Consider the following 20,980-nt stretch of genomic DNA (forward strand, 5'->3'; position numbering starts at 1 on the left):
AGTTTGGTTTTGACCCCATATCAAATGTTTAGTACCCCAGGAGGAATTATTTTTGTTTCTTTGAATCCCAAAGAATGGACTTTTATATTGGATTGGAAATCCCAGTCTTAAAGTCAAAAAGGTGATTTTTCTATGGAAAAAAAGCAGAATTGACATTGGGGTATCATATCTATAATTTTTAGATTTGGATATTGTTGCTAAGGTTTTACTGATTCAGTAGTCACTATCCCTCATCCATAAGGGTACCTTTGCATCAGGCACATAACTAAGCAACCCAATTTAACAATGAAAAATATAGTTCAACTACTGAGTTGTCCAGTTAAAATAATGAATTTTTAAATGGTAGAACTTTTGTTTACTGAACTAGCCTGGTTATTTTTTAGTCTTCTTGTATCATTATCATATGTATGTATATATATATGTATGTCTGTATTTTTACTCAAAGAGTCATGGAAGACCTGTTATGGGGAGACCCTGTGCCATGTGGACTCTGTCAATCATCCAACAGATTTATTTAACAACCTCTGTGTCTGAAATACTATGTTAGAAAATTGGTAGTTAGTGGTAAGCAAATAAGTATGCTTTCTTCATAAAAATTTTTGTCCAGTGTGGTGCATAAAAGCTAAACCAATAAACACACACACACACACACACAATTACAAAGTTTGAGGAAATGAATTAGAAAGAAAGTCACCTGGTTTCAGTGCTAATGACTAAGAGGAAGAGAAGGGGACATGTGCTTTTTGGCAAGGTGTCTAAAGACGTGCTCATCGACAAAGGGACTTTCAGAAAAAGAGGCTGCCATATGGTTTTTGGAAGATGCTTCCTCAGCCACATGAAGAACAAATTCATAGGCCCTGACTCTTAAAGTCTACGGGATCATTATGAAGAGGATGGACACTAGGACACATAGCAACCAAAGGTACATGGCCACTCAGACGCCATATGAATAGTACATTTAGCTCTAGGTAACAAGGTGCTGAAATAATGAGGAGGCTATTCCATGTGCACTCTTGGCAGAGCTATACGAAATATTAATGGACTTGGCTGGCCTCATCAAAGAGAGTTCCACACAACATGTCCTGAATGTGAATGTGAAAGTAAGGAAACTATATGCTGATCAATGGCCAGAATGAAGTTTGAAATGGATGTAAATATCTCTGATTAGGCTGCGTTACTGCTCATGTTAGGGCACATGTATTTTTTCATTCATTAATTCCTTCAAGTCTTTACCAAACACACATTGTGTGTGTGATGGGCTCTGTGTGCTAGTTAATGAGGGTGGAACTCTGAAAAGAACTGTGCTCCCGAAAGCAGGACGCTTCCAATCTTGTCAGGGGATAGACTTGTAAACAATATTGTGAAATAAATAAGGTCATAGAAGTAAAATGCCTCCTTCTGGCTCCTGCCTATCTTTCTAACATCATCTTTTGCTTTATTTATTTATTTATTTATTTATTTATTTATTTATTTATTTATTTATTTGACAGGCAGAGATCACAAGTAGGCAGAGAGGCAGGCAGAGGGAGAGTGGGAGAAGCAGGCTCCCTGCTGAGCAGAGAGCCCGATGTGGGGCTCGATCCCAGGACCCTGGGATCATGACCTGAGCCGAAGGCAGCGGCTTTAACCCACTGAGCCACCCAGGCACCCCCTTTTGCTTTAATTTAAAGCAAAGTTAACCTGATTTTTCTGTTTTAAATGTCCTAAACTCCTTGTTGTAGGCCTTAGACAGGCTTTACTGGAACCCTCTGCCCACCCACTCATTCATGATTATTGTCCATTCATCATTTAAGAATTTATTTAAATACATTTATTCCAAACTATCTTTCCTGAATCAGTGTTTCTCAGTGTGGTCCATGAAATATCCATATCATATGTGACTAACAATATGCTTTAAAAATGCAAATTCTTGGATACCTCCACAACAGACCAACCTACTGAATGATTAGAGATCCAAAAAAAAGAGTTATTTTCATACATTTTGCTGGAAATTCTTTTACACACTGAGTTTGATCTCCACTGTCCTAAACTGTGTTCAGGATCTTTTCTGTGCTCCCATAGCCACAGTGACCTGCCCCTACCATAAGACTTACTGCCTGAAACCATTGGGGGCTCTGTTAAATAAATCCTTCAAAGTAAATGAAAACTCACAGAGGTAGGGAAATGTCTGCTTGCTAACAATTGTTAAGTGCACTCTTTCAGACTGAATGGTTGCCATGGGTGTCCAATAAACAGATGTAAGTTTTACGGTGTAGAGGCAGATATTTTCCATGTATTTAAGGGACAGAAAGGCCTTCTTGGCAGATTGTGTGCCTGTTTAGGTGTTCAGGTAAGACCGAGGTAGTTCAGGTTATCTGTAATCCAGATGGGATGGATGGGTGGAGGCAGATGAGTCAGTGAATGGCTGTAAATCATGCTACAGAGGTAAGGTTTCTTTTCATGTTATCAAAAATAAATACCTACAGAAGTGTGTTAAGTATGATGTAATGGGGAAGGAAAAAAAAAAAAAAAAGGATAAAGTCCTGGAGACCTAAGTTCCAGTCCTGGGTTGGCCAGGGATCCTTAAATTTGCTTTGGACAATTTCTTGATCTTATGTCTTGGTTTTAATAACTGGTAATTGTATATAACTATCTCATACTTTGTCACTTCACAAGGATGAATATTTTCATAAGGTATACAAAATGAACATACCATGAAAAGCATAACACATTAAGTAAATGCAAAGTATTTTTTTTAATACATTATTCCCCTTTAAGGGTTAAAAGCTTTTATCTGTAGGCTACAGATCTTAGCCTTTGGATACTCCTGATAGTTACATTTTCAGACTACTTCTGTCTTACCTGAAAGCCACAATGAACTCTTGATGGAAAAACTCTTTACTTGTATATACTGTTCATACATTCTATTAATATCATCTTCCTTTATATTTTATGTTGGTACAACATTTTACTCTTATAAGCTCAGGTTGAATGGGTCTGTATGGCTTATATTTTGACACTTTAGGATTCAAAAGTCATAAATGGCTTTGACATATAGCAAATGTCATGTTACATCCTAGAGCTATGTCTATTTTTGGCAAATTGCTGATCTTTTCTCCTTTTTTTTTTTTTAATCCAGAATAAACTTTCTGCCTAAAATTAGCCTGGATTGGGTCAACTAAACTCTTAGTCAAATACTTATGACCATGTAAAGAGCTGTACATCCTGTGGCTAAAAGAATCCACTTCCTTTATTAGAGGGGCATAAATTATCCTTCAAAAGCTGAGTGTTTCCAAATTAATGTAGCAAGTCAAGTTTTTTGTTTGTTTTGCTTTGTTTTATTTTTTCTTATTTTTACAGTATTTACCATAGCCAAGATATGGAAGTAACCCAGATATCTATGGACAGATGAATGGATAAAAAGATTTGTTATATATGTCGAGTGGAATATTACTCAGCCATAAAAATCAAGAGAACTTGCTATGTGCAGCAAAATGGGTGGACCTTGAGGGTAATATGCTAAGTGAAGTAAGCCAGACAGAGAAAGACAAATAACATATGACTTTATTTACATATGGAATATAAAAAACAGAACAAATGAACAAACAAAAAAACTCAATCAGACCATAGATATAGAAAACAAACTCGTGGCTGCCAGAGGAAAGGGAGATGAGTGATGGGTAAAATAGGTGAAGGGGGTTAAAAGGTACAAAATTGAAACTGGAAAATAAAGAAGTCACAGGGCTGAAAAGTGCAGCATAGAGAATGTAGTCAATAACAATGTACTAACATGTGCCAGATGATAACTACACTTGTGGTATGTTCTAAAATGTGTAATTATTGATTCACTATGCTATATACCTGAAACTACTGTATTATTGTATGTCAACTCAGTTTCAGTTACAAATAAAAAGAATTAGGGGTGTCTGGGTGGCTCAGCTGGTTAAGCATCCAGCTCTTGGTTTTGGCTCAGGGCAAATGCTCTCAGGGTCATGAGATCCAGCCCAGCACAGGGCTCTGTGCTCAGAGGGGAGTCTGCTTCCCTCTCTCTCTGCCCCTCCACCCACTTGAGCTCTCTTTCTGTCACCATCTCTCTGTAAAATAAATAAGCAAATCTTAAAGAAATAAAAAAATCTTAAAGAGATTGACAACAACAAGTTAGCATTGCTATCTCCATTTTCTGGTTGTAGAAATTAAATCCCAGAAAGGTTTATTTAGTCAGTAATCCACAGAAAGTGGTGGAGATAGAATTCAAACCAGGTGTCTCCAGCAGAGGGAGGTTAACTGACAGGAAGAGTTTAAAAAAATTTAAAAAAATCCTGTGTTTCAAGTTATAACATGAATATAGTTGAGCCTCAACTTCGCCACATTGTCTTTTTTTTTTTAATTTAATTTAATTTTTTAAAATTTCTTTTCAGCGTAGCAGTATTCATTGTTTTTGCACCACACCCAGTGCTCCATGCAATCTGTGCCTTCTCCAGTACCCACCACCTGGTAACCCCAACCTCCCACCCCCCACCCCTTCAAAACCTTCAGATTGTTTTTCAGAGTCCATAGTCTCTCATGGTTCACCTCCCCCTCCAATTTCCCTCAACTCCCTTCTCCTCTCCATCTCCCCTTGTCCTCCATGCTATTTGTTATGCTCCACAAATAAATGAAACCCTATGATAATTGACTCTCTCTGCTTGACTTATTTCACTCGCATAATCCCTTCCAGTCCCATCCATGTTGCTACAAAAGTTGGGTATTCATCCTTTCTGATGGAGGCATAATCGTCCATAGTGTATATGGACCACATCTTCCTTATCCATTCATCCGTTGAAGGGCATCTTGGTTCTTTCCACAGTTTGGCGACTGTGGCCATTGCTGCTATAAACATTGGGGTACAGATGGCCCTTCTTTTCACTACATCTGTATCTTTGGGGTAAATACCCAGGCGTGCAATTGCAGGGTCATAGGGAAGCTCTATTTTTAATTTCTTGAGGAATCTCCACACTGTTTTCCAAAGTGGCTGCACCAACTTGCATTCCCACCAACAGTGGAAGAGGGTTCCTCTTTCTCCACTTCCCCTCCAACACATGTTGTTTCCTGTCTTGCTACTTTTGGCCATTCTAAGTGGTGTAATGTGATATCTCAATGTGGTTTTAATTTGCATCTCCCTGATGGCTAGTGATGATGAACATTTTTAATCTTTTAACCTTTCTAAGAGTCAGTGTCTTCCTTTGTAAATTTTGGATAATAGTAACAAATAGCTGGAAGAGCTTGAGGGGGGAAAAGAAAAATACTTTAAAACCAGTTATTGCATAGTTATATAATAAGTACTTGTAATAGATGGGGACCACTGAGTATTTGTAACTTTTAAATTTCTTTTAATAAATGATTATTACCTACCACATATTAGTTAACAAGGCTATATGAAGAAAAAAAATTTGTAGTTATCCTAATATATATTTTAATTAATTAATTAATTAACATCTCCATATATGTAAAGATCTGAGAAATAATTATATCCGGCCCCATACTGGGAGTATTTTCTCCTATCAGGGACTTTTATCCTCTTCATTTCTTTTCAGAAACATCTCCAGGGTTCCATCTTTATTATACACCTAGAATAAATACACTTTAGACATAAGACTTTATTCAAAACATCTCTTCCTTTAAGAAGAGAATGTTATTGTCTGTCATTTTCCCCAATTTACCCATGTGCCTTTTCTTGTTCCTGGAGCCTGTATCCCTAGCAGTCACTAGATTGATGTCCTCCAAGGACCTTGGCCCTGATCTAGGGTTCTTTCTTTCTGGGTTCTGGGAATGAGATCTGGCACTTTTGACTTAGACCCTTAGGGCACAATGACAATGACATGTCACTTTCCACTGGTTTGAAATCCTACAATGCAAAAACTTCATGTCAGTTTCTGCTTTTCTTCTCCTATCTTCTTCCTCTTATTTTAAATGTTCTAATCTCTAACTTTATCCCTTGAGAACTACCAATCAGTAGTGAATGTGTGTTTGGAATTATAGCAGGGTACACTGAGTTGTAGTGCCATTTAGCAAAAGTACGCTGTCTTCATTAAAGAAGGCTCTTTGGCTCTTTGGAAACTTACATAACAGTATTCAAAAAGTGTCTTATGAGAAAGTCTTTTGGAGTCCATATTGAGAAATAAACATGAACATATGCGTGATCCTTTAATGAGTAACAAATATGTACCACTACTATAGGATATTTATTGGAATATTTGGAAATCAGTAGTTTCCACCCCCCCACCCCCGCTCCAATGTTCTTTTACTTTTGAAGAAGTGTCACTTTACATCTCTGTTAAATTTTCATTATCATTACCTGGAAAATTCTCATGGTATCTCAGACATGTAATGGTAGGAAGAATAACGATCCCCGGAGATACCCAAGTCCTATCCTCAGAACCTGCGAATATGTTAAGTGGCAAAGAGGAGTAAGCTTGCCAATGAAATTAACGTTGCTAATCGGCTAGCTTTAAAATAGGGAGAATAACCTGAAACTTCTGAGTGAGCCCGCTGTATTCACCAGAGTCTTTAAGGTGAAAAAAGAAAACAACAGGAGAGAATTAGAAGCAGGAGTGACTGTGGAGGAAAGACATGCAACATGTCTACATTCCTTGGCTTGTTGCTCTCTCCCCAGATCTTCAAAGCCAGATCTGTTGCATGTCACAAAGACAAAAGACAAAGACAAAGACAAAAAGTCTGGTTTCTCTTCAGATCGCATAAATCTTTCGCCTTTTACTTGCGACATTTTTGAGTGCAATGTAATGAGCACTGTAGTGTGCTTGAACTAATCCCAAGCATCTGTAGATAAATGGTGACAGGGATAATGAAAGAATTTTATAAAACATCCAGAGTGTAGAACAGATTTATTAAGTCTTTGTTATAGTTCATAAAATATATGAATGAGAATTTGGAAGTTTTAAATATTAATTGAAAGCAGAGATGGCCCTAACAGTTTTCCATGATATGTGGTTGATAAATTGATGCTTATAGTGTAGGGTAAGGTTTGGGGAGAGAAGACGAGGAGAGACTTAAAGAATTCTAAGGTAAGTTCTGTAATTTTAAACATTATTTAAAAAGGATATAGAGCATAATTTGAAAAAACAAACAAACAAACACAAAACACAGGCGTGTCTTTCATGTTGCAGAGCATGTTGGACTGGATTCTGTAGTTGCCAAAGCCAACACCCTGGGTTTTGTTGGATGCCTGTCTTCAGTCCAGTATAACCAGGTAGCACCCCTGAAGGCAGCCCTGCGTCACACCACCATTGCACCTGTGACTGTCCATGGGACCCTGACGGAATCCAGCTGTGGCTCCATGATGGATGCGGATGTGAACGCAGTGACCACAGTTCACTCTTCATCAGGTACACAGGAGAATACCCAGGGAACTGCCTTCTTCTGGTAGCACTACTTTCGATATCTTCAAGAAGTTGTAGGTTGAAGGCTAGTATTACACAAGTCCTTACTTTATATGATTACAGGTAGTTAAGAATTATGACTGGTTTCTCATGGTTGATTTTTATATGTATTGAATATAATCCTACTTTTAATAGATGAGTAGTTAGAACTCAATAGTTAGTAGTTAGAACTTAATACACACACACACATATATATATATATATATATATATATTTAATTTTAGGGTCAGAAAGAAGAAGGCTGGTTGTTGAACTAATTTAATTCATGTAATTAAAATCAGCCTTCTGTAATAATAGGAAAGTCCCACACTATTATCATCCCTAAAACACCTTTTCTGTCTTTCCTTAGTCACCATCATCATAGTGTCTTGAAATATCCCTAGGATTTGTCTTAATCAACTGTGGTAATCAACTGTCAAAGAAGTTATTAATCATGAACAAAGAAAGAGGACTGAGTTTTGCTGCTGCCTACGCATCACCAGGCTTGGTATTTTCCTGGCAGTAGTGAGGTATAATAGAAGGAAAAAGAATGGGACAGTTGACTAGCCTTGATTTGAATTCTGATGGATAAATTCTATAACTCCAGACAAGTTACTAAATAGCTTCAATCTAATTTCTTTATCTGTGAAGCAGGAAAAAAAAATAGTCACATTGTAGGTGTTTCCTTGAAGATACAGGGATACTGATGGCAGATGCTATAGGTCTTGAAAATTCCATGTGTGCTATATGCATATGAGTATCATTACCCCCTTTTAATACATTTGCAGATTTGTTATTTAAAAATGCATCTAACTTACTGTCACCAGGCCAACAAGTGGCAGATCAAGATTCAAAGCCAGGTCTCCATGCCTTCAAATTGATGTTCTTTCTTCTTCTACCATACATGTTAATGTATGTGTAGTGAAATGCCTCTCTCTGTCAGTGAGGGTTTCTTGGGGGTGTTAATCCTCCAGCACTTTTGTCTTTCCCTGTCAATGGACTCCAGATCCTTGTGCAGCTAAAGAAACCTCTGAAGCAGAAATCACATGTATGCTTGAGGTAAGAGGCCATTGTCATGAGGAGGGAGGGTCCAACAAGGCAGAGAGGGACCTCTAGGTTAGGCCAAGAAGTAAACTGTAGGCAAAAGCAGATATGGGTGGGTTCTACCATCATCTGTTTCAGCCCATTATCTTATAGCTGATATAGAAGCTAATAGTTACGGAACTATGGGGTGGAAGTTGTGTACCTCAGAAGCTTTTTTGTGTGTATGTTTGTTTGGGTTCCTAAAAAAATGTAAGCTCACAACTCTTTGAGAGCACTTGGTCTAATCCAGAGATGTGTCATCTCAAATCCGTATTGTACACCTCCTCCCTGTATCCAGAATGAGGAGTGAAATGCCATGTCTTTTATTCCTTGCAGATCCCTTTGGGAAGATAGATGAGCGAGAACCACTCACTAATGCTGTTCGAAGTGACTCAGCCGTCATTGGAGGTAAATCATTCCTTATTGCTGAAAGCAGAGGGGTCATAAACGATTCTGTACTTGCGAGGAATTTATTTGATTCCTTTCTTAATTATAGCCATCTAGTATCCAGAACCCTGCATGATCTTCCAGACCATGAGCTTTTTCATGAATAGTCATGGACGTGATCAAAGGCACCCTTTCCCCTTTCATCCCCATCACCATGGATTCATCCTATCCTGATGCATCAGGCAGTTGACTACTGAGTCAACAGCTGGAACATTTACTTAGTGACAAGCAGTGTGCCCTCCATTCATTTCATCCAGTTGTCAGTTTTCCTAAAGCACAAACAAAGCACACCAATAAAACATGTGGGAGGAAGCCATGTTGGGTCAGACAGATTGGTGAAGCCCCAGTTCTATTGGTTTTCTCCACCAAGTGATTTGGGTTGGATCTAATGAGCAGGGTGAAGCCCACAGGAACGGAGTTTCCAATCCAGCAGCACATATGGTTATGGATACAGATCTGCTCTGCTGTGAGCTCAGCTCTCCCTCCTTCCTCCCCTGTCTTTCCATTTTCTCACTGCCTGTCGGTCTCACCCCTTTTTATCCTGCCATAGCCTGGCTGCTACCTTCACTAACTTACTTTTTGCTTCACCCACCCCTTCTGGGACTTGCAACACAGAATGATTCCCAAACCTTGTTTAATAAAAGATGCCCGTGAGAGACTGAATTCATTGCAATCCAAGAACCATAGCCCTAGCAGGTACCTCCATTGCTGCCTCTGGCAGGCTAAATGAGCGGATCCACACCAGATGGAGTTCTTTTAAAAGTCAGCAGTATCCATTCATTTAACTTCTATTTAATGAATCTGAGCTAAGGGTCAGGCCCGGCGCTGAGCATAGGAATACATGGGCGAAAGCCATAGAGGTTGTCCACAATGAACTCACAGCAACAATGGAACTAGAAAATGATATTTTGAGGGAGGAAGTGCAAATGCTTGTGGGAGCACAGAAATGCACCATTATAATGTAGTTGTGAGAAACAAAAACCATGTTAAGGAAGTTCTTAAAATGTCTGACCTGAGTTTCTGCTTCAGGGAAGAGGGTCCAACCTGATTTTTGTTTGGAAGCAAGAAACACAGGAAAGAATGTAGTGCCTGTTTCTTTTCCTAAAATTTCCCATTTGACAGGGGAAGAAAAGACTTGTGACTGCTGACATTTTCCCACTCAGTTACATGCTTCTGTGAGCCTCTAAGAACAGGAAAGGCATCTCAATCCCTTGGGAAAACTCCTCTAACTCTGAACAGTCTGTGTACTGAAGGAGTGGAAACTGATTCCGTATTTTATCCCATAAAGCTGCACCCCAGTCAGGGAAGTAACTCACTAACACCCAGTGTATTCACATTTGTTAACTTAGGTGGTTTTACTCTGCCTTATTCTAAAATAGTCAGGGAAAATGCTGCATAGTGGTTTCTGAATATTAAAAAAAAAAAAGTATGCAGTCTTAATCATGGCCCTGGCGCTAAAACAAATCAGGAGAAAATGTGCAGTCAATGTAGTTAACTCTTAAATGCCCATGCTTATGTAAATCAGGATACAGGATGTCCAAAACTATCTTTCTAAAAGAAATGTATTGTGTCATTATACGTTCTACTTAGAAAGAAAAACAAAAACATTAAAATATGTGCTTTCTTGGGAATAAACTTATATTTGAATATCATAAATACTTCTCATATTTTAATGTTGAAAATCCTATGTTCATTTATAGAACCATTCTCTCTTTAAAAGTCACCAGTTCCTATATTTTCACCCTTTTTTTGCTGACCTTGCTCTTCGCATCCCGAGAGGCTTCTTGGCAAAGGTACAGACAAGACCTTTGAGTCAGCGAGGGCAACTTGCCGAGTAAATGCAGTAAAATCACATGCAGTCAAAGCAGGCAGAAATCTGACCTAACTGGAAGAAGACTGTCATTTCAGTTGACTCTCAATCTCTGAACGACAGAGGCATACTGTCTCTGAGCTGTCCCATGCCTAGCAGAGTGCACAGCAGTGTAGGAACATCCTACATGTTTGGGAAGTTTGTCATTATTAACAAAACATGTTCAGCAAAGCAAACATATACCTTAAGTGAATTTACATCAGGAGAACACACTTTGAAGTCTGGGACACTTCACCATGGTTTTCCAGGGTGCTAAAGTAGTTCTGAAACTTCTTGGTTGCAAGAAGCGGGAAATGATTAAATATGACAAATGTGCTATTTAAATGATTTTGTTGCATTCTTTAAATCAAGACTTGAAGAAATAATTAAGAAGTCCTTTGCCAGTCTGAGTCCATGTTTATATGATGTCATTCTCTGATTTACACTGGTTTTCTTCCTGGCCAGTCTGAAAGAGGAGATGTTTTTTGTATCTGAAGACTGAACACATTTCAGCTGGACTTCAGTTCTGGGCATGCAGTAGAGTTTGTTGTTTGGTTTCTTTTGTTTCTTTCTCCTAAGTGGGTTCCCTGTTTAGACTGAATCACCTCTTTTGAGTGCATGAACTGATGATTTCCTTCTCTCTTTCTTTCCTCTTTATCGACAGGAGTAATAGCGGTGGTGATATTCATCATCTTCTCTATCATCGGCATCATGACCCGGTTCCTTTATCAGCATAAGCAGTCACACCGTACTAACCAGATGAAGGAGAAGGAATACCCAGAAAATTTGGACAGTTCCTTTAGAAATGACATTGACTTGCAAAACACAGTGAGCGAGTGTAAGCGGGAATATTTCATCTGAAAACCTGCAGGGTCACCTAACATTCTCTTTTGGGTTGTTGTTAAATTTTTCTCCTTTCTCCTATCTTTTAATTTTGGTCATTCTCCTTTTCCTGTCTGTGTGCCAATTATTTTTGGCACATACCAGGATCAACCACAGCATCCATCCCCTTGATCCAGCCCAGAAGACCAGGCAGCTATGGCCACTGCCTTCCTTTCTGACAAACTCATTGTGGTGATAATGATCACTTAAGAGACTGACTTTACTCCTCTAGACAAAGAAGAGACACATGTGTGCACATGTGCATATTTAGTTATGTATTTCCAGTTTCTAAGTAGGATGCACTCTTTAGTTCCACAGCCGTTCTGTCTCGCATTAAACCTCGGGCTTACTTTGAACCTGAGCTCTGTGACGTAGGCGTGTGACCCTCATCCTTGACATCCTCCCCCACCTCAAGTTCATTCCTACCAGGGAACTCAGGGTAAAGAAAAAAGATGCTAAAGGCCTGGTTCACTTCAGTGACACTTCTAAAGGAATAAGAGAGGTTTGTTTTGTGTTGATTTTCCTTACCATAGGACGCCCATAGCCCTAACTCACTACCTTTTTTCACTTTGACTCTTGTCCCCTGAATATTTCAAATATAGGATTCCTGATAGTAGTGAGCTATTCCTTTGCTCCTTTCTTACCACCCTCTCCTGGGGCTGACACTTTAGAACAGCAACAATAGCATAAACCTGGGGGAAGCATGGGGAATAGTAGCTTGAAACTAGAAGGTAAAAAAGAAAGCTGCTAGGAAGTAGATGTTCTATAACTTCAAAAATGCCTCTTCCAATTTTGTAAGAAATGTTAGATAGGTTTTTCTTGGATTTATTATACTGAGATCTATATCTATATCTATATCTATAGATATATATCTATTTCAGCATAAAGAAATTCTAATAAAAGTCTAAAATAGTACCCAGTTTCATTAAAGAGCTTAAACCATCTTAACTGAGCTTTAAAAACAAAACAAAAACAAAATAATAATTAAAAAAAAACTGCATGAAAGAAGAGAAATATCAAGCAGGATTCTTCCCTTCTATCCACTCACCAAAGATCTGGTGAATAAAGTGAATGCAGATTTCATGTTTTAGGGCAAACGCAATGACCCCACCTCTGTCCACGGAGCTGTTCTCTGGGAGGCTCTGGATATACTGATTGATGGGCCATTATGGTTTGCCTAGAGAACCCTCACTGCTTAGTTTGAGGAATCCGTAGCTTCTACCGTACATCACGTTTTCAAGTCATCTACACCCTGTGGATATAATGGCCCCCGCACACATCTTTTTATAGGCATAGACTCCCAGATGAGATGATGGTAAGTTTCAGGGTCTTTGCCCCTCTTGATAACAAAGCTTTGAAAAAACACAGTTATTCCTTAAAAAAGGCATCTCAAACTCCTCCACGAGGTAGGGGTAAGAATCCTGATGATTTTTGCTATGGCAATTGGTCTAACTCTTTGCCTCGGGGCCACCCTGGAGAAAAAGAGAAGGGGAAGACAATATCAATCTTCCAGAATGCTGGGGATGCCAGGATAATGATCCACAGATGTGGAAAGTACTTGCCGATTCTCTTTACAAGACAGATTCGGTTTGGGAAACAATGACCACATCGCAGTTTGCCAGCCTTGACAGTAAGCAGAAATTCCATCTTGCTCTTAGAGTGTCTATTGCCTCTGATTATTTAACACTCCCCTGCGTGGTCAGGCTCCCAATAAGGAACTCATTAGCTCCATCTCATTTCAAATCCATTTCAGGGTTTTCTTTCAGTGTCTGAGCACATGGGTAAGGATTCGTTTTGTAATCCTATTTCTCAATTTTAAGATGTTCTAAATATATATTCTCTTTTTAAAACTTTCTGTGGATTCTTAATCACTCCATTATATGATTTTTCTAGTCAATTTATTTAAAGTGATTCCAACATGGACATCTTTTTTTTTCCCCCCTCTAGCTTTTCTGAATTAGATCCATGATCCATTAATAAGAGGAACGATCTTTAAATATTGTTTGCTCCTGCCCTGTCCACCCCTATTTCCAGTTTTCACTTTTGAACTTTCTATTTCCATAAAAAGACTGTATAAATCAGCTTTTTGCTTGGGTACATAGTCCTTTGTCCCCTGAAATAAAAGTTACCATGCAGTGCAGTGGGTTTAGCCTGAAGCATCTCCAATAGTGAAGTGGAAAGGCAAAGGAAGGTGTGAGTAATAAAACTGGAAACCCTCATTATTCAAGTCTCTGAAAAGCAAGGACTCTATCTTGCTGACATAGTGCCGATATAAGCAATGGAGAACCCAGAGTATTTGCTTTCCTCATCTACCTGCATATGCTCATAGGGAGCTCTGTAGGGTAAAGAATCTGTGAAGCTCTATCCTTGCCACATCTGCACCACAGAATCCACCAGCACACTTTCCTGCGCACGTAGACGATGTATACATACACATGACGACGTACCGCAGACCTAGAAACCAATGCCAAGACCGTGCAATCTACTCTTACAAGTAGAGTCTCAGGGCTAAACCAGAATTACTTTTACAGGGTTGGATTGTTTCATAACCCCAGAGAACACTAACTTTCACTAGATGTATGTGGAAATAAGCAAGCTGCTCCCTCCAAAGCAAAACACAATTTTCACTCAGAAATAAGTGCTATCTCTGCCTGTCTTTCCTCAGTGGTACTAAATCCATGTCGTCTTATGCAATTGTTCAAGTGTGTGAGTGTTTGGATCTTTGAGTGATTATAATTTAAAACAAATAGTCATTGAAAGCATTCTGGCCCCTCCTTAACCACTGTTTTCTTCTTGGCTAATCAAGATTCCTGATATGCTCCACCAGCTGGACCACCACAACCCTCCACTATAAGCCTCAGTCCTTGGCAACTGCTGATTGCAAAAAGATTTTACGGAGTATGGACCCTTTACAGAAAAACCAAAAGCACCTATGCAATTTCACACTCTAAGGGGGATATTTTATTGATGTAATTCCCACCAAACAAGCCTATTTATGTAAGCAGCAGTACATTTGCTTACCCTAAATTATATTCAACACCCACCGCATCACTCATTGTGCATATAGGTTAGACTGCTGTGGTCTCTATGAGAATTCATCTAGAGCATTAGACATTTCTCACTTCTCTAGATACATATTTATGGATAGTTTAGCCTATTCTATTCATTCTAAACTTCATATGAGAGATTTATTTTAAGGGTCCTGAGCCTGATTCTATAAAAGTTTCTGTTCTCATTAGTAATGACAGAGGTGGTACTAAACTGACTTCTATCCTCTGTTAGCCCTAGGCCCACCACAAGGTAGCAGGAGCAAGATAGGAACAAAAGAAATAGATTCTTCCCTTTCTTAATTCATTATGACTTATTTATTGAATGCCCAGTACGCCAAGGATTGCACTAGACATGGACTGTACACATATAAATTATACCTTGTTCTTGCCCTTGGAGGGGCTCAAAGTCTATCAGGGGAGGTACATATTGTTCTATAGAATGTAGAGTGAAGGTCCTGAGCAATCGTTTTTGCAAAGACTTGGCTAGACACATGAATGGATAAATTTTGGGAAGATATTCATAATTTTTTCTTGTATATTCTACCTTCCATAAACTGCCTTGTTTCTCTTCTTCAAAGCAAATACCTATCTATCCAGATACTTTTCTGTAGAGGGAGACTGATTAACTCTTTAGGAACAGCAGGAAATGATGGTCCTGGTCTGTAAAGTACCTTGGAGGAAGCGCAATTCTCTCCATTCTTGCTTCATTTCAGGTTGGGGTGTTCTGAAAATCCTCCTTCCCATCAGTCAGACTGACAGTTGATGGCCTGGGGACTCTCTGTGGGATGGGGACAGCCATCTCCACTTTCACTCCCCTCCTCCTCTTTTTTCTGTTCTTTTCAAGCCATGTGTTTATGACCTCTTGTGTCTCATTTGCTCTTCTGAATGTCCTTTAAGGTGTCTGCTGTCCTTCCACCCCTCCTAAAACCCTTCTTTGTCCCCAAGAACAATTTGACTCTACTTAAAATGATCTCAGAGAACTAGATGAAGTATCTTCAAGTAAATAACTGACTAAAAGTTGTTGTCCATCTAAGTGAGGTCTCACCTCTGTGCCCTGAGTGAATTTTTCCAATCCAGAAAGTCACACCTGTCTCTTCTCTGCAGGAAGCTCATTCACTTGGAGAAGCCACACTGGGAAGCTAAAAACAGACTGTCTTCTCCAGGATATTCAGGGAAATAGAAACCAGGCTATTGAAATCTTTCTTTAAAAAGCCTTGACAGTTTGTCCACCAATGCCCTGGGTTCCTTTGAATTCCCCCATAGCTGCAATCTATCAAATCCACATTGTAACATCAGCCTGCTAAGGGGAATCTGAGACAGTGTGTAGCTCTGCTACTCATTTTTCTTTAGCCTAAAGGCTTTGACATACTTAGGCTTCAATTGTCCTACATGTCACAAGTGGATCAAGTAAATAAAGAGATTTCCTTGTTTTTGCAGATGTGAAAGTGGTTAATGGAATAAGGTGTAAGCAAACCCCAAACTTTTAGAATACATGGAGGATAACTGAGTGCTATTTCATGTCTCTCATGCAGTTTGACAATGTTTTCTTGAAAAAGAAAAAAAAAAAAAACACTTAGTGTAATCGAATTTCTTCCACATACTGTTCTTGTTTCTTTCTCAACCTGTCCTCTCTTCCCCTCATCAACCCCCTTACTTGGTGAGCATATAGTATATAGATTTGGATGTCTCCAATTTTCATCTCTGCTCCCACAAATCCTGAGTAGTTGAACCTCTTAAAGGGAAAAACAGTATAAACAGACACATACATAAAGACTTTGTAAAATAGGGCTGTTAGTCCAGGTTTCTCCAGGATGTCACATATACACATCTGTTCAGTAGGGATAGATTTCCTTTTGAGTTGGCAATTGTTTGAAACCTTCATATGAGGTTTTAATATTGAACTCTTCCTATGTTTGAGTGATTTTTCTCTTATTTTGCACTAAGGTACTCTGAGGAAGAACAGAAAAGCACATTTTTTTAGTGAAATATTGTACTTTGTAAGCTAGTTGTCTGTCTTTTGTAATGTTTATAGACTACAAAGTGGCTGAGCAGACATGAGCAAGGATAAAGGCAAAAGTTGGTGTTGGTGTTTTGACCACACCTGCTGAGAACATGTTGAGGTGGAGGAGGGAATCTGTGGCAATAGTTGGTGGCCGTCTCAGGTGTGGAGGGTTATTGCTCCCACTATAGATCAGTGGAAGCAGCTCTTCCCACTTTCGTGGCTCCTAATTCAGGAGTCCCTTCAGTACATTTAGATAATTGTCTTACACATTAGGGAAAGAGGCAATATCATGGGGTATGCATGAAGAATTCATTACCCACCTTCGCATAACATTTTTTTTTTTTACCCTTCCCAGCCCTACACCAACCACATCTTTTTCTTTTTCAATATTTTTATTTCATCAAGATTTTCCCAGGATGCTTTAGTGCTGTCATCACAATGATACACCCTGCTCAGGTTGAACACCCAGACACAATTTTAAGGGAAATAAACTGTCAAAAAACTCTTTAGATCCACAGTCCCGAATCAAAACTCACATATGTATAAGGGTAGAGGTCCTGAAATCAGTCTAAGGGTCCTTCTTTCCCCTTCGTTGGTCCTGCCATAGGATGACACGTTATAAAAACATGTGATATTCTCCATCCCTAACAATGAATACTACCAGGAACCCACCATCTAACACCACTTGGGAACATTGGCTTTCTCAATCATTCCCAGTGACACAGAAAATTTTACAAAATACCAGGATAAAATTGGAAGAGTAGTACTAGACCATGACCAAAGGTGAATCTAATTGTTCCATAATTAAATCCTTGTCTTCTTTGCATTTGCATCATGTTATTTCATGCTTCAGATGCCAGCAGCAGCCTCCGAAGATATGAACAAGGTTCTAGGCATGCAAGAGGAACATTGCATTGCCCTGCAGACTCATTGGAAGGCCCATAAGTAGAAACTTTCAGTGAAACTTTGAGGGATAATATTATCAGGCATCTGCCTAGTCATATTTTTCCATTATAGTCAACCCCATCTTAAAGGCTTTACATGAAATATTAACATAATCTCTTCTATTTGAATGGCAGTGTCAACTTATGTAACCTTGCCCTGCCTTAAATATCCATGCAAAAAAAAACAAACAAACAAACAAAAAAAAAAACAAACCTTGCTTTAAAGCAGCATAGTTATAGTGTAAGAAGGACTTCCCATTTAGGGAGGTCCAACACCAAGACTTTTCTCCTTCTGAAGCTGGTAGTTGGCAGGCCTTCTGATACCCTGTAATGTCTTAGGCTGTCACTTCCCTCAGTCAACAGGAAGAAGAAAAATGTGTCCAGGGTTGTCACTGGGGATACAAATGCAGGCTAAAGGGGAACTAGGAGTCTGCCTCTAGGATTTAATAGGTAAGCAGTCAGAAAATGTTTTCTGGTAAAAGGCTGGATGATTTATACTTTAGGCTTTACAAACCAATAATAGTCTTGGTTGCAAATACTCACTTCTGCTTTGGCAGCAGGAAGTGGGGCAAATATACACAAAGAGGCATGGCTATGTTCTAATAAAATTTTATTTACAAAAAACAGGGAATAGGTCATATTTGGCTTGTGGACTGCAGTTTGCAGATCTCTACATCAGAACGTTACCATGCCCATTTCAGATGGGAGATCCATCTCTCTCTGGCATGCAGTGGCCCTCTTTTTTGAGGAATTAGAAGGAGTGGGGAGATTATTTTTTGACAAACAAACAATAAAATGCAAAATAACCTCTCCCCCCAAAATCTATCTGTCAGACGTTTTGTTATGGCAAAAGCACAAAACAGGTCACCTCCTTTTGTAGATCTGCCAGAGTCTAGCTTTTCCTTTGGACCTTCTCATTTTTATTCTTAAAAGAGAACCCCAAGTGATGTTGCCTCGTTCCAAGTCCGTTTTGTAGACCACGTAACATGTCTTAATACACTGTATGGGGAAAAATAAAAGTTAGCCTTAGATTTCTTTGTTTTCTATGGTTACTGTTGTACAGAAGGAAGACTTAAACTGTAAATAATGTATATTTAATAAAGAGAGGATTTTGTATGATTTTGTGTGGAAGCCAAATGTCTCTTGCTGTGTTTTCTTGGGTTAATGAGGAGCCAAACAATTAATCCCTTAGCTGCCATTCTTATCCCTCAGACCATTAACTCCCAGACAACGGGGCCTGTGGTGTTGCTGGAGAAACATGAAACTCCCACTCCCTGGGTTTATTGATTTCAAGAGGCCTGAAAGTGCGGTCACGGGCTGTCTCATCACTCAGCAGCATTATACTCGCCTGCATGTCTGGCTCACATGTGTACAAGAGTAATCTCGTTGGCTTGGTCAAAAGCCTTGTACAGGGCTCTGGAGGCATCCTGGCTTCAGCTCCCCATGTAAAATCCTGGGCCTCTGTGAGGCCTTCCTCAGTTCCCATTTCCAGCAGCCACATTTCTTATCTTGTCTCACTTTCCCTTTCTTCTCAGAGCCCTAAGCCCAACTGGACTCTATGTGTTAAACATCCATTTTCATGAAATAGAACTCACTTCATAAGTTCCTTATTAACAGTTCTGTGTATGGGGTAGTTGGTCAACAACTAGAAATTAAAGCCTGGCAAAGTTTTTTAGACAGGAAAGTGATAATGTCAGATTTACCTTAAACACACACACACACACACACACACACACACACACACACACATCTCACTTCTCAATGAAGAACAGGCTATAGGGGAAGAAGAGGGGAGGAGGAAAGAACAGTTAGGACCCATCATTCTTTTTTTTTTTTTTTTTATAAGATTTTGTTTATTTATTTGACAGACAGAGATCACAAGTAGGCAGAGAGAGAGGAGGAAGCAGGCTCCCTGCCGAGCAGACAGCCCGATGTGGGGCTCCATCTGAGGATTCTGGGATCATGACTGAGCTGAAGGCAGAGGCTTTAACCCAGTGAGCCATCTGGGCATCCCAGGACCCAATCATTCTGATAGAGGACAATGAATGGTTTGGATTAAGACTCTTGTAGAAGACACTATAATAGTAACTGATCCAGACAGAACCCAGAGGGCTTGCTGATATACTCAAAGGAGATTGTGAGGGGAAGAAAGGAATCAAGAAAAATTAAATTTTAAGCATAAACAACTAAATGGACAGGAGCAAATAGCTTTGTTTTGGAGAATGGCAGCTGGGAGGTAGGAAGCATGAATCATGAATTCAATTTGGGATTTTGTTGTCTGAGATTCTGACTAAACAATACATAGAGATGTCAAGCAGGTATCTAGGTATATGTCTGTAGTTCAGGCGTGCGGCCTGGTCTGGACAGATACATGGGGACCTATTTATATGTATGTTCATGTAGAGGTGTACAAATATAATTATATGGTAGAGATTCATAGACATCAGAGCCAGGCACACCATCAGGGCTCAAATCCCATAAAATCCCATTCTCTAGTTATGTGACTTGAAATAGATTAACTTCTATAATCTTTGGGTTTTGAAGATGTAAACTGGAAAATTATTAACAAAACATTTAGAAACCCTGAGTATCAAATGAAGTAATACATGCAAACCACTTAGCTATATGAACAGGGCAGTGGAACCCTCCATAAATGCTACCTGTCATTATATGTCTCTTTATCATTTCCTAACATTTTGAAAACAAATGGCCACATACCACACAGAATTTAATAGAGCCAGGCATAGAAAAGGCATTAATACTTTATTCTGCAAGGAGACTCAGTAGTAGTTCGCAAGCAGATTGGACTAGAAGAGGTCTTGAGTTCTAGCTCTGGCTCTGCTATAAATAAACCTTTAAGATGCCCTTTCCCCACAAAAGTGGGTACATAATTGTAAATAATGAAACACATCAATTATCTTAAATGTTTTCATTTTCTTTTTATATTGGAGAACTTGTCCTTTCAGACTTTTAGCCAGAAAGTCAGAGTTCAGATTCCAACTCTACTAATTAGTAGCTGAAGGACAGCAAATAAATAGGTCCTTTCTCATCTCTGAGGTTCAGTGCCTCATTCAATAGATTTTAAAATAATACTCAAGTACTAAAAATATATTAGTTTTCCCACCCTCTTTTTCATGAGCTGCTTTCTAGTCCCATGATATAATCAGAGAGTAACATGCAAATTTAATGAAGAACTGTGTTAATCGTACCCACTTGCCATATCTGTATTTGGTTTAAACCTGTAATATAAAAGAGAAAAAAAAATGTCTCTGAGTCCAAGCAGACATAAAATATGGGGCAGAGGAACAGGGAAGGAATAACTTCATGGT

The 20,980-nt window shown here is 39.1% G+C and overlaps 1 protein-coding gene across 2 annotated transcripts in view; it reads left to right on the top strand.

Annotated features, from left to right (window-relative positions):
* The window catches only part of CNTNAP5 (contactin associated protein family member 5), an 825,683-nt gene extending 806,881 nt beyond the window's left edge, over positions 1 to 18,802 (top strand). The window contains exons 22-24 of one of the 2 annotated variants that reach the window (XM_032353926.1): positions 7,143 to 7,361; positions 8,814 to 8,885; positions 11,438 to 18,802. In XM_032353926.1, coding sequence (XP_032209817.1) covers positions 7,143 to 7,361; positions 8,814 to 8,885; positions 11,438 to 11,634 — 488 coding nt within the window. In that variant the 3' untranslated portion in view covers positions 11,635 to 18,802. The remainder of the gene's footprint in view (positions 1 to 7,142; positions 7,362 to 8,813; positions 8,886 to 11,437) is intronic. The other variant, XM_032353927.1, reaches the window with a different exon arrangement.
* Positions 18,803 to 20,980: the final 2,178 nt, after the last annotated feature.

The sequence above is a fragment of the Mustela erminea genome, chromosome 8, assembly GCF_009829155.1.
Source record: "Mustela erminea isolate mMusErm1 chromosome 8, mMusErm1.Pri, whole genome shotgun sequence".
NCBI classification, from domain to species: Eukaryota; Metazoa; Chordata; class Mammalia; order Carnivora; family Mustelidae; genus Mustela; species Mustela erminea.